At 36.1% G+C, this 15,183-nt stretch overlaps 1 protein-coding gene across 1 annotated transcript in view; it reads right to left on the bottom strand.

The window, feature by feature from the left end:
- The window catches only part of ATP11B (ATPase, class VI, type 11B), a 114,882-nt gene that overhangs the window by 87,279 nt on the left and 12,420 nt on the right, over window positions 1–15,183 (bottom strand). Inside the window, exons 2-6 of the mRNA XM_011945782.1 lie at window positions 8,565–8,654; window positions 6,994–7,074; window positions 2,199–2,306; window positions 1,872–2,000; window positions 1,210–1,313 (exon numbers count right to left, since the gene is read on the bottom strand). Coding sequence (XP_011801172.1) covers window positions 1,210–1,313; window positions 1,872–2,000; window positions 2,199–2,306; window positions 6,994–7,071 — 419 coding nt within the window. The 5' untranslated portion in view covers window positions 7,072–7,074; window positions 8,565–8,654. The remainder of the gene's footprint in view (window positions 1–1,209; window positions 1,314–1,871; window positions 2,001–2,198; window positions 2,307–6,993; window positions 7,075–8,564; window positions 8,655–15,183) is intronic.

The following is a 15,183-nucleotide window of genomic DNA, read 5'->3' as shown; positions in this document are numbered from 1 at the left end:
TGTCCATTTTCTGGTTTTTAATAATTTTTTTATAATTTGCCATTGCCTCAGACCAGGATATAGCAGCAATGTAGAAATCTTAAAATTCTTCATCTTTCACAGTTAAATATGTCTTACAGTCAGTCTATCAAGTGCTTTTTAAGCATATGATTCCAAAGTTTTTAGTTAATTGGCATATTCTACACTGCATTTGACTTTGATGAAAGTATACAATTTTTATAACATCACATAGAGAAAACCTCCATTATAAAGATGGATCCAAAAAAAAGATACCTAAGAAGTTTGGAAAAGCCAACAGCTAAAGACTTTTGAAACATTTCAACCAACAGGGGGTGATATATAATATGACAAGAAGCCGAGGGTGATTTTTATGAAGTGATTGTAATGTATAGTCTACCACCATTTATTGAGTAAAAATGAACTTAGTTTATCATTTAATTTTTTAATAATGAAAAGTTGTTTCCATTCCACAGCCCACATATAACTGGCAGGATTACTGAGGATGATCACTGAAGGTATACAACTGAAGATGATTGCTGAAGGTATACAACACTGTGTTTAGCAAGCCGTAATGTTAAAAGAAGTTAGTTCCTCTGTTTCTTTCTCTCCTTTCAGAAACAAGATCTTTAAAAATCTAACAAACTGGAAAAATATATTTTTTATTTTGTGTTCATTGTGATAGATAATAAGATGAATAGCTTCTGTCTTTGAGAAACTCATAGCTGTTAAATATAATATTTATAGAAAATTATTTTTTACTTTATTATGTGCTACATATAAGTAAAATATTGAAAACTTTATAAGGTTCTAATTTAAAAGTAGTATCCTCTATAGTAGTAAAAACAAAGACATACTCCCTGGCTTCATGGAGCTTACCAAAAAAATCGTTATTTTCTTCTAAGAAAATAATCTTATGTCTACTATAACTACTGTTAGAGCTACAAAGTGAGCATGATAGTTCATAGCAAAATAGAAGGTAATGTGAAGAAACTTGTGAATAAAAACTCTGGCTTTGAACTATTATCCTTTGCTTAGAATTCTAGCAATTTCTGCTCTTAGTTTTTTTTCACCATTAATTGCATCCCCCACCAACCCACCCCACAAATATTATCTCCAATTAGCTAAAGATTTCATTTTATGTTTATGGTTATTTAAAAATGAGGTCTGTAAGTAGGACTTAAAATAAGTATACTGAATATCACACCATACCTGTATAAGTCTGCTTCTGGTTGCTGGCATTCTATTACAGCTACTAGAGTGTCTAAATTGGCAACTGTTTGTAATAATGCTGTTTCTGGAACTGCCAGATGTGTCTGAAAAAAATGAATAAAATTGTAGAGTTTTCAGATCCAAATGGGACCTTCGATATCAGTTATTTCAAATCTCTTTTGTAGGTAAAGTAATGGCAGAGAGATCACTCAGCTAGACAACAGAAGAGAAAGAAACATGTAAAATAAACAAGGGGCAGAGGCCATCTGCACATAAGGAAATTAAGTCTGTGTGCATAGTCACTATTACTCTATCATAAGTAATTTAATAGGAAAAGTTGTGAATTTTCACCTTTGATTACACTCTGAAAACAGAAAATATAAATTTGTCCCTTATCTTTTAAAAGTACCACAAATAGTAAAAGATTGTAGTTTTCCTAAAAACACTTTGTTTTTAACTTGGATTAAACCCATGTGAGGCTGCCCTTGAAATAAAGATATAACATCAATTCTTTCTTAAAATCTTTTAATTTTTGAAATAGTAATTTTTAAAACTTCCCCTTAATCTAGTCAAACTTTACTTCTTTACCCAAAGAAAAGTATAATTATAATTCAAAGACATTTTGTTCACCAAGAGCAATACTCCAACACATGCAAGCAAACCTTCAGGTTAGTTTCTCCATCCAAACTAGCAGTGGTAACGTGACAGGAACCATCAAGTCGATCTGAGGACAGAAGCACCAAGTCTGCAGGAAAAATTTCATCTTTGGCTATTCGAACAATATCACCCACCTATAAAGAATTTTGGGGAAGAATGAATTTATAAATTTTAAAAGGCAAGGACTTACTTTTATTGGGCTCTAAATAAGCAGCCTATCACTGTATTTTAGCATAGGAAAGTAGGCTTTTAACTAAAATGTAGTATCAAGATTAGAATTATGTCTTGTGATATCAAGATAAAACTATTTCCATTATTTACCAGATGCATACCCGAATGTTTTTGGATCTAGTTTTTACAAGGCCACCACTTCGAACAACATAAACAGGAGCTCCATTTACTTCATTATCTGAGTTATGGCGTAACCAATCTTCATATCCCTGTAAATATCCAAAGGGTAAAAAATAATTTTTCAGTATAATTTGAAGATACTTTTATCAAATAAGAAAAAATCTTCCCTAAAACACTACATTCCAGAATCATATTAGGCTATTTGGCTGCATATGCTCACAGGTATCTGACATTTGCTCCTACTGGAAACACTTGGTTCTTTTTTGTTATATACATTTTCCTGGCTTTCAAAGGACCTCTAGTTATTTCTTCCTTTTTTTTTTTTTTTTTTGAGACGGAGTCTTGTTCTGTCGCCCAGGCTGGAGCGTGCAGTGGTGCGATCTCAGCTCACTGCAAGCTCCGCGTCCCAGGTTCATGCTATTCTCCTACCTCAGCCTCCCGAGTAGCTGGGACTACAAGCACTGGCCACCATGCCCGGCTAACTTTTTGTATTTTTAGGAGAGACGGGGTTTCACTGTGCTAGCCAGGATGGTCTCGATCTCCTGACCTCGTGATCCGCCTGCCTCGGCCTCCCAAAGTACTGGGATTACAGGCGTGAGCCACCACCCCTTGCCTATTTCTTCTAAATGTCCTTATGGAGGCTCCTTCTATGTCACCTTTATGGATCCTTTTCTCACATTTCTCTTTTGCACTAAGATATTTCTTCTATCCCTGTGTCTTCAAATAGTATAAATATGCTGGTAATTCCGAAATGTGTATCTCCAGCCATATACCTCTTTTGAACTCCAAACTTGAATATCTAATTGCTTTATTAATATATCTCAATTTTATTGTCTCATAAATGTCTTAAATATATTCAGAACCAAACAGATGATGTCCTGAAAATGTGTTGCATGTCCAATGTTTCCCATCTTGACAAATGACATCACCATCTACCAAGCTGTTCTTGCCAGAAATCTGGGGAGTCATTCTTGACTCCTACCCTTTTCCTAACATCTACTCAATCACTAAATTCTATTGTTTCTATGTATAAGTGATATTTTAATCATAAAGCATAAATTCACAGAGCATTACAGACAATAAGTAGAAAAAAATGAGCAGATTTTTGGAACCGAGACTGTGTTCTTTTACTTTCTTAAACAGTAGACTGACAGAATTATAATTAGTACAGTTGACCCTTGAATAACACAGGTTTGAACTGCACAGGTCCACTCATACATGGATTGTTTTCACTAAAAGTTACACTGAGTGTGCCTAAATCATCTTCCTCCCTATCCACCTCCTCTACCTCTTGTGCCTCTGCCACCCCGAGACAGCAAGACCCACCTCTCCTCTTCCTCCTCAGTCAACTCAACGTGAAGACAAGGATGAAGACCTCAAAGACAATCCATTTCCATTTCATGAATAGTAAATATATGTATGGTCTTTCTTATGATCCTCTTAATAACATGTTCTTTTCTCTAGCTGACTTTAAGAATACAGTATACAATACATATACAAAATATGTGATAAACTACTGTTATGATATTGGTAAGGCTTCTGACGAACAATAGACTACCAGTAGTTAAGTTTTGGGAGAGTCAAAAGTTATACACAAATCTTCAATTGCACAAGGGGTTCCCCTAACCCCTGCACTGTTCAAGGGTCAACTGTGCTTAACAAAAATACGTTAGCCCGTATGGATCATCATTAGGAAGGAAACAGACACAGGCATTTCACAAAGAATATTTTGATTAAATATTAAGGAATGGTGGTGTTTTTCAAATGGAAAAGACTTCTTGTGCCATTTTACAAAAATTCAAGAACTCAGAGATACAGAACAAGTATAGATAATGGAATGATATCTAAGAGGGAGTAATAAGTGAATAAAAAGATAAGGTACAGAACAGGTTTTGTTCTACGTTACCATTTGTGAAAAGATATGCTTGCCTATGTGAACACTTTGCATAGATAGTCTGGACTAACTTACAAATAATTGCTCCCTGGGTAGGAGAACTAGCAGACTGGGGGTTAGGGGTACCTGTCTCACCGAGGTACAGCTTAGGCCTCAGGAAGCCCTTTGGTAACACTTCGTTAGGAGTCTAAGATTTACTATATGCTATTTTGTGCTGTTTCCCTTAAAAAAATATGTGCATCTATTATTTTTAAAATATTAAGAAATTATAAAATAAAAAGCAAAATATGAAAGACTATTTTGAAAGTATACTATTTTCAGGTGGAAACCTTGTGGGAAAGTACTCTTAAGACACCTAAATTATGTTGGCCTTATTTAAATTGCAGTATGTCATTTTAGAGAAATTTAATTGAGAGTCAAAATATTTTTTCTGAAACTGCCAAAAGCACACTTTCCTTTACAGTCAGATGACATTAATAGCAGAGCAATAATTCAAACATTATCTTTTTTTAATACAAGCTCATAAATTCTAATCCATCCTACACATTACTGCCAGATTAATCTTCCCAAAGCATTGTCTTGATTCACTATCCTGCTCAAAATCCCTTCAGTGATTCTCAATGCTTACAGCAAAGCATCTTCTGGCTTCCTTAATTTAGAACCAAACTACACTTCTATCATCTTGTAGTACTTTCCTAAATAGGATCAAACATTAGTTCGACTTACAATTCCCCAAAATAGGTCTTGCCTCTTCTTGCACTTGGGCCTTTGCCCAGGTCGTTCATTTCTACCTCATCTTCTTTATCAACTGTCATTTTACCCATATTCCTAAACTCATCTTAATAATATTTCCTCCATGAGAATTCATATTTTCATCTATTTATCAGCAATTTGCATTTATTTTCCTGGAGATGATCTATGCCTTTTCACTTATTTATGTTGAAGAGAAAGGTATGTGCTCTTGGTAAAATATCTTTTAAAATTAAGATCAGCTGGGCCTGGTGACTCACACCTATAATTACATCACTTTGGGAAGCTGAAGCGAGAGAACTGCTTGAGCCCCAAAGTTGGAAACCAGACTGAGCAACATGGTGAAACCCTGTCTCTACAAAAAAATACAAAAATTAGCTGACTGAGGTGGAAGGATCACCTGAGCCTGGGAGGTCAAGGCTGCAATGAGCTGTGATTGCACTACTGTTCTCCAGCCTGGACAACAGAATGAGACTCTGTCTCCAAAAAAAAAAAAAAAAAGATAAAATTAAGGACATAGGCCCTTTGCTATACATAATACAAATGTTTCAGTTTCCTTTTAATATTATTCAGACTTTTTTTAAACACTCACATTTTATTTTTCCTATATGATTTCTTTCCTTGCTTACAACAGATTAACTGATCAATTCCCAAACTGAAAATGATATAACATTTCATCTGTATTTACTTCTACTACTTCTGTAGTTACATATTATTCAGCTTAATAATCCAAATGAATTTTACTTTGCTATATGGTATGAAGTATGAATCCAACTATTTTTTCTAAATATTCAAATGATTATCACATCACAATTTATTGTCCGATATTTTACCCAGATTTGAAGTATGACCCTTACCATGAATAAATTCTTAAATTTATGTAAAAATAATATTTCCTCCACAAAATCCTCTCTGATCATCCAGACGAAAATGAAGTGTTCCCTTCCTCCTCTGAATAGCTAGCTACAGCTCCCTGGATTCTACTACTACTCTACGGAACCATAATTATTTTTATATTTGGTCTTACCTTCCTATTTCATAGGTTTTAGAATCACGGAGGGCAAAGACTTATTTCCTAGAGCACTATATCTTGCACTACACAACAGGAGAGAAGACTTAATATGTAAATACAGTTGGGAGAACCTAAAAGTAAGCAAACAACTGACAACCTCATTCATATTATAGTGTAAGTAATTGATAATGGAGCCTTTTCCTATTTTGATAGAAGTACAAAGGGAAAAGGCAGACTAAAAGGGGAGAAGACAAGAAAGAAAGGTTGGAACATGGTAACTTTCACTTTTACAATTTTTCCAAAATTTGTTCTATTGATCTATAGTAATAAATAGATACATAAATCTGAACAATGTATGGAAGTATTCTGTGCGTTTATTAAATGACAAAAAGTTAGGAATAGTTGTTGCAAAAGAGAAAACTCTGAGTCTCAAAATTTTGTTTTAAGTTAAGGAGAAAATCTTTGTGGATCAAATTTTCTCTTTGAAAACTGTATGACCAGCAAAGCATCTTCCGGCTTACAGCAAAAGCATCTTCTGGATTCCTTTTTTTTTTGAGACAGGGTCTTACTCTGTCAACCAGGTGGGAGTGCAGTGACATAATCATGGCTCACTGCAGCCTCCACCTCCTGGGCTCAAGCGTTCCTCCCACCTCAGCCCACCGAGTAGCTGGGACCACAGGTATGTGCCACCACACCCTAATTTTTTAACTATATAATTTTTACTCACAAATGTTCACACCAGAAGTATATACCCTGCTCTCTATAAACATATCTTTTTTGAATTGTATTTCCTTTAAATATCACCAAACTCTACAAAGATAATAATTAAGAAATCTATTTCATATATAAATTGGTTTCTACATATATAATACTTGTTTTTGGATGCTTTCTAGCTCTGTCAAGGGAACAACGTATTTTAACGATGTTAATCATCCCATGAGTCACCAGGTACCTGAAATATAACAGAGTGGCTAATTCAGTTTAATTTTACTACATACCAGACAAATTTGCTGCTTTCTCACAGAAATTATTTTCACAACAATAAATGTTCTTTGGAGTGGAAATATTTAGCAATTTCTAAATGACCTGGAGGAAAATAAAAAGAGAAAGTATCTCATACCTGCTTTATGGCGGTTACTGTTATCACAAAGAATAATGGAAGTCCACTGGTAATTGGACTGGTAGGTGTATCAATCATAAGCTAGATTTATAAAAAAGAATAGAGAATATTATATTTTTATATTGTGCACATCATACTATTAACATGTAAAATTTCACATTACACAGCGAGTATACTTTAGTTCACAATTTTACAACTTCACTTTGTTGGCTATTATGTGGGGTTGGAAAATTATTTAAATCTATTGCCTTTCCACATACATGGCTAGATTGGACTCAGTAACTTAAACACAAAGAGTCCTTAAGTTCTTCAATATTTGCCAAGGAGTGGAACTATAGCTACACAGATCTCATTTCACATTTCTTTGTACATCCTGATAAATGCTGAAAAGTCTGTCAGCAATTTTTACCCTTGGATTCAGAATGATATCAACACTAGGGAAAGAAAACTAGGAATGGGACTATGGAAAGAATTTTTTTCTATAAGTGATTTTGTTACATCCAACAGAGCCAGAGGGGGATAACTAGGAAAATGATGTTCCTTTACTCCGGATAGGCCAATTAAATTTGTTCTATTCCATGGACAAGCTGAATTCATCTTAGCTAGTGATTTCACAAACGTATGGATGTTATGTGGATATGGTTAGTATACATTTCTCGTTTTTCCAAGAAAATGAAGCTAACAGTCTATGGGCAGAAAATCAGAAGTTCCTTCTCTGTTCATGAAGGAGAGCAATTTTTTTTTTTAAAGCAAATGCTTCCTAAAGTATTAAAATGAATATTTGACAAGTTTCAATTTTTCATTTGAAATCCCAGGTTCTACTGAGAGAAGAGTTCAGAGTTTTATACATTCAGTGCTACACTGGAATTGCAAAGTTTTATCAGAAAAGAATAACTTCTTTAAAGGAAAATGGCAATCACTATTTTAAAATCTTGATTTATACTCATGTTTCATGGGCTGTTCTCTTGATTTTATATATATGTGTGTGTGTGCGTGTGTGTGTGTGTAATTTTTTAAGCACAGGGTGAAAATTAAGAAACTGTCTAATAGCCTAAAATAGATACAGATTTAAGCAAAGAAAATTGTCTCCTGGAAAAAAAATCTATACTCACAGGATACTTAAAACTTATAATTCTTTTAAATAACTTACATTTAAGTTAAATTTAAATTAAAAAATTAAAAGCCAAAGAAAAGTTTACTTTGTACAAAGATGATTCCATAGGCAGAAATGTACCAAAAACATGCAGTATATATTAAAAGCCTAAATATTTATGTTCTGAGGCAGAGTATCTGAAAGACGTTAGGTTACATTCTTAGCTAAGATTATGGTTAATCTAAGTACTACAGCACATTATTGATGAAACAATATACAATTGATCTTAAAGTTTATAGGCTATTTCTTTTAGAAATCTAGATATGACAGATCATTGTATTCACTGAATACAATGCAGAAGCACTGCAGAAAAAATGGTCACACGGTCAAATGATTAACAAAACATAATTTTTCTTTGTTCTAAGACATATTTTTAGGAACTATGTTTACCAACTTAATATTGAGTAATAAAGCTTACCTGAACCAAAAATATAATAAGAAAATAAAAGTTTGCCACTCTTCTGAACTGTTCAAATAAATTTTTTGGAACAAAATTCCACACAGTATACTAAAAAGAAAGAGGAGAGATCAATAAATCAATATTTAAGAATAATGTCAAGTATATAGACATAGTATTAATAAGTAAAGTAAAATCAGATTTACTAACCCCTTAGACAAAATTCTGCAAGTCTATATGCTACAGAAACGATCTGGCTTTTAGAGTTCAGGACTTTTATTCTACTTCCCTTTTTTCTTCCTTTTACTATTTATTGGCAATTTTATTATAATTTTGAAAAATGAAATAAGCTGAAACCCAACGATTTTGCTATTAAATTCTGGTTTTTTTAGAAGTTAGAGAAAGCAGAACTAAAACAACATTTTAACAACTTATTTTGGATTCTGGCATACAAAACTAAACCTAATGCTAAAGATAAATATGAATTGATAGAAATGATACTAGATACAATTTGTATTTTATTTAGTTTAGCATCAGAAACAGAGGAAGTAGTTTGTTTAGTATGAAACATGACAAAATAACCTAGAACGTTAAAGAAATAAAAATGCTTTAGATAAGTGATCACTGCAATAACCACCAAGAAAATTTCATGAAGGATATGAAAATCTGTCACAATATCAATTTTAAAAGGTAAGATAGTAGAGTACAATGGTTAAAAACATAGATGTTTGGGGGTTAAACTGTGGTGGCCCAAATCTTAACTTTAATACTCACTAAATGACCCTGGACTTAATCTCTCTGTGTCCCACTTTGCTCCTCTATAAAATGAGGATAATATTAATCATATCTTATAGGGTTCCTATAAACATTAAATGAGCTAACATACTGACAAAACACTTAGGACAGAACCTGGCTCACACTAGTTGCTATCAAAGTGCTTATTATTACTCAGCCTATAATGCTGTATTACAAGGGCAGAATAATATGCTGCAAATTTTATTTGTATTACAACTCACAACATAACTTCGTATATGAAACAGGGAAGTAATTTATAGAATTTTTACTTTATGTACATTCTCCCAGAAGAATATAAGATCCTGAGGCCAGGGATATCATTTTATTTACTGCTCCACCTCTAGCACATATACTACTCCTTGGCACATAGGTGGAGATCAAATATTTTGCAGAATAGATTAATGAATAAATAAATATGGTTGACAATGGGTTTTTTCTCAGATGATATCCTGATCTCAGGCAATGAAGCCTCAATGGTTATTGACCAATTCAAGATTTCCAAAGAGGTACTTTACCTTACTCAATTTTCTCTGGTGTCACGTCAGATGGCTCTAATTTTTGGATTTTCATTGTCAAAAGTTCACTTCTTAATTAGCTGTTTGAGACCTAAAACACTGTTTCCCACATGAACAACCTTATAAATAGAGTTAGGTTCCCAGAAAAGCCCACAAAAGCCTATCTGACCCAGGGATATGGAAAGACTAGTCCAATACCCAATAAACTTTCTTTGGTGAAATTATATTTTCAGTTTGAATCTGGAATATGTGAAACATATTTTCTCTGAGCAGTGGCAGCACCAGGGGTTCCAGAATCTGAGGATGGGAAGTATGTTTAGGGCTCTAGAGAGAAGAGAGGTAGATACTTCCTGGAGCCAAAGGAAGTCAATGTTTAATGTATACACATGAGATGGTAATTGTGTCAAGTCACCGCCAGGTGATCATAATTGGAATTAAAAATCAGTTGTCAGAATATCTCCTTATAACTTCTTCAGTCACCAAATCGAATGTATAATACTTTATAAGGAAGGTTTGAAATCTCCTAAGTTTACAGCAATCTATTTGAAACATAACAGCAACAACATATTTTGTATTCCAGAATCCTGAGGAGAACAGCTATATAAATTAGCAGTAAAGTAATTGGTTTCAGGGTGTTTTCTTTGGTTAGCTCAATAATACAAGGAACAAACTCAGAACAAACACAAATTTCTCATGAAGACTAGCACATAAATGGTAGAAATTGTTTCTAGTTTTTCCAAAATACAAACATATTAATAGATTGTAAATGAGTCTAAATTCTGTGCTTGTCCTATTGTATAGAGAGGGGGAACTCTGGTAGCATAATATCAAACATTATGAAAATACTGCTAAGAAAATAATTCATTATGCTTTAAAGTTCTCTTTGTTATGTAATAATGGTTAAGATAAATGAATTAGAAGTGTAACTTCTCTATAGCCATATATGACTTTACAATTGACCTTATTTTCCTCCTAAGAAAACTAAAACATGGCTATAAAATTAAACATTTTGCAAGAAGGTTATTTTATTTTATTTTTTTGAGACAGTCTCACTCTGTCTGCTCAGGCTGGAGTGCAGTGGTGCAATTTTGGCTCACTCCAACCTCCGCCTCCTGAGTTTAAGCGATTCTCATGTCTCAGACTCCTGAGTAGCTGGGACTACTGGCGTGTGCCACCATACCTGGCTAATTTTTTTGTATTTTTAGTAGAGACAGGGTTTCACCTTGTTGGCCAGGCTGTTCTCAAACTTCTGGCCTCAAGTGATCTGCCCACCTTGGCCTCCCAAAGTACTAGGATTACAGGCGTGTGCCACTGCGCACGGCCAAAGAAAGTTTAAATTTAAGACAATGTAGTTACTATGGCCAATGAAAGACATACCATGCAACCACAACATGCAAAACACTTATAGAAATAAGATGTTTAATATTAAGTAGAGGAGACTAAGAACAAAATATTAATAGCTGTATTCAAAGGTAAAGTGTATGAAAAAAAAAATGAAGACGGTCGTATTCGACATGTGCTTTAAAAGAAGAACATTCAACAGGCTAAAAATCCAGGGCAAATAAGGGAGAACATTTCAGGAAGCTAGCACAGCACGAGCAAAGGGACAGGAGAAAAGCTCATCATGGCTTTGTGAGATAGAAAACAACGCAGTCTGGAAGGAGACCAAGAGAATAATAGGGGAGTGAAAAGGTAGTAAAATGAGAGTAATGAGAAGCAGGCTTCATTCATGCTCAGGAAAAAAAGTGACAGTATCTGTGTAAATATTTACATTCTTGAAATTATGGTCAAAGACATGAATTCTACCTTTCCACAAAAACACAAAATCTACAATGTCCACAAATACATAAAATTTACATTTTAAAAATTGTGGCTAACAACATGAAATCAAAGCAAAGGCACAATGATAGGAAAGTTCAACATGAGTTTGTGGAATAACAGGTAATCTGTTTTGGAAAGAGTTTAAGAAAGTAATAGTGGCATAATAAAAGAAGCAATAGGTAGTAATGAGAGAGACAGTCCTCATTTTTGGTAAAAATTTAAAAAGGCAATATTTCTTTAAACATCCACATTTTTAAAAATATGGTCAAAAACATTAAACCAAATACTTTTGTGTACAAAGACAGTCATATAAAGATACTTATTTAATCCCAAAAGCTTTCCAGGAGGACACTCAGTTTCCGCTATTGGCAGAGAAGTGGTCCTGTGAACTCCCAGCAGATAAGAATTATAAAGATCACATTTTAAAAACTGCTAAATCCTGGAAAGTGTCCAAAATATAGATGGAAACAGTAAGAGAGTTTAATTTCAAAAAATTGCAAATGGAAGAAGTATAAATCGTGAATTTTTGGCTTCTTAGCTTGGAGACAGTATCCAACTACCACACACAGCAATGGCTGCAAAACAGCTTGGGAAAAACTACAGCCTCATCAACAAAATGTGACAGAGATTAGAGTTCAGGGCTGGAAAAGAAGCTGGAAATGTAAGGGGGAAAATACTGATTGTGAGAGAACCACACAAAGAAAATGGCTTACATTCAAAACATAAACCACCCAAATTCAGGCCGACAGCTAAACTATGCACTAGAAAGGAATGAACTACTGATACTAATACTTGCAATAACAAAAATGAACCTCAAAAGCATTATGTTAGGAAAAAACAGTCAAGCACAAAAGACTTTGTGTATTAGATGAAATTCTAGAAAAGACAAAACTATAGTTACAGAAAGCAGATCAGTGGTTGCTAGTGCTAGGGGTGAGGAGGAGGGGGATTGGCTGCAAAAGTCATGAAAGAATTTTTTGGAGCAATGGATATATTCTACATCTTGATTAAGGCGGTGGTCAGATTTGTCAAAACTCACCAAACTGTGTCACTAATCTAATGCTCATCCATTATCCTGGATTCTGACATTTCCTCTCTCTACTTTCTGCTTTAGAATCATCATCCAAAATGAGAGATGGCACTAAGGGTATGTTACACACATAAAGAATGTGAAGGCAGAAACACAGGGCAGGGCAAAGAACTGCTGACCTAAGACAACATCCTTGGGAAAGACAAGGTTAGGATTAGAGGAAAGATGTTAGTTGCTTTCGAAGAGAGGGAAGGAGCAATGCAAAGATGCTTCTTAAGGTGCCCTTTCAGGCAATAGTTATGATATAAGGAAAACTTTACCCTCAGTCTCTTTGACTCATAACCTCTATAACTGTACCATCCAATAAGGTAGCCATTAGTCACATGTAACCACTGACATTTAAATAAAAATTAAATTAAATTAAACTTCAGTTTCTGAGTTGCACTAGCCATATTTCAAGGCCTTGATAACCTTGTATAGTTATTGGCCATCATATTGGACAACTGCAACATGAGAGAAAAGTCTACTGCAAAGTACTATTCTACAATCTTTAGCTTCAGAATAACTTAAGACATCTTAAAAACGCCACAGGGAAAAATGAAACAAGGAAGAATATACAAGAGTGAAGCTGTACTTTGGCACCACAAAACGTGTACAAATGGGTGATAAAATTGGAGGAAGCTGGCTTTAAAGCAACACAGAACTGAGTTTAAATTCCAATCTATGGCTGGGTGCGGTGGCTCACGCCTGTAATCCCAGCACTTTGGGAGGCTGAAGCAGGTGGATCATGAGGTCAGGAGTTCAAGACCAGCCTGGCCAAGGTGGTGAAATCCCATCTCTACTAATAATACAAAAATTAGCCAGATGTGGTGGCGGGCAACTGTAATCCCAGCTACTCGGGAGGCTGAGGCAGAGAATGGCTTGAACCTGGGAGGTGGAGGATGCAATGAGCCAAGATTGCGCCACTGCACTGCAGCCTGGGTGACACAGTGAGACTCTGTCTTAAAAAAAAAAAAAAAAAAAAAAAAAAGGGGTGGGCATGCGCCCAAGAGGGCCGAATAGGAACAGCTCCAGCCTCCAACTCCCAGGGTGAGCAACACAGAAGATGGGTGATTTCTGCATTTTCAACTGAGGTACCGGGTTCATCTCACTGCGGCATGTCGGACAGTTTGTGCTGGTCCGCGGGTGCAGCCCGACCAGCAAGAGCTGAAGCAGGGCGAGGTACTGCCTCACCTGGGAAGCGCAAGGGGGAAGGGAATTCCTTTTCCTAGCCAAAGGAAACTGAGATACACAACACCTGGAAAATCGGGTAACTCCCACCCTAATACTGCGCTTTACCGAGGGTCTTAGCAAACGGCACATCAGGAGATTATATCCCACACCTGGCCTGGAGGGTCCTATGCCCATGGAGCCTCCCTCACTGCTAGCACAGCAGTCTGACATCTAACTGCAAGGCGGCAGCAAGGCTGGGGGAGGGGCGCCCGCCATTGCTGAGGCTTAAGTAGGTAAACAGAGCCATGGGGAAGCTCGAATTGGGTGAAGCACACCACAGCTCAAGGAGGCCTGCCTGCCTGTGTAGACTCCACCTCTGGGGACAGGGCATAGCTAAACAAAAAGCAGCAGAAACCTCGGCAGAGGTAAATGTCCCTGTCTGACAGTTTTGAAGAGAACAGTGGATCTCCCAGCATGGAGGTTGAGATCTGAGATAAATGTCCCTGTCTGATAGTTTTGAAGAGAGCAGTGGATCTCCCAGCACGGAGGTTGAGATCTGAGAACGGACAGACTGCCTGCTCAAGTGGGTCCCTGACCCCTGAGGAGCCTAACTGGGAGACATCCCCCACTAGGTGCAGACTGACACCTCACACCTCACACGGCTGGGTACACTCCTGAGACGAAGCTTCCAGAGCAAGAATCAGACAGCAACACTCGCTGTTCAGCAATATTCTACCTTCTGCAGCCTCCGCTGCTGATACCCAGGCAAACAGGGTCTGGAGTGGACCTCAAGCAAACTCCAACAGACCTGCAGCTGAGGGTCCTGACTGTTAGCAGGAAAACTAACAAGTAGAAAGGACACCCACACCAAAACCCCATCAGTACGTCACCATCATCAAAGACCAAAGGCAGATAAAACCACAAAGATGGGGGAAAAGCAGTGCAGAAAAGCTGGAAATTCAAACAATCAGAGCGCATCTCCCCCTCCAAAGGAAAGCAGCTCATCGCCAGCAACGGAACAAAGCTGGATGGAGAATGACTTTGACGAGCTGAGAGAATAAGGCTTCAGTCGATCAGACTGCTCAGAGCTAAAAGAGGAACTACATAACCAGCGCGAAGAAACTAAAAACCTTGAAAAAAGATGTGACGAATGGCTAACTAGAATAACCGATGTAGAGAAGTCCTTAAAAGAACTGATAGAGATGAAAACCATAACACGAGAACTATGTGACAAATGCACAAGCTTCAGTAACCAACTCGATCAACT

This window comes from Colobus angolensis, unplaced genomic scaffold, assembly GCF_000951035.1.
Source record: "Colobus angolensis palliatus isolate OR3802 unplaced genomic scaffold, Cang.pa_1.0 Scaffold245, whole genome shotgun sequence".
NCBI lineage: Eukaryota > Metazoa > Chordata > Mammalia > Primates > Cercopithecidae > Colobus > Colobus angolensis.
This window is presented reverse-complemented; position numbering and strand designations above follow the sequence as displayed.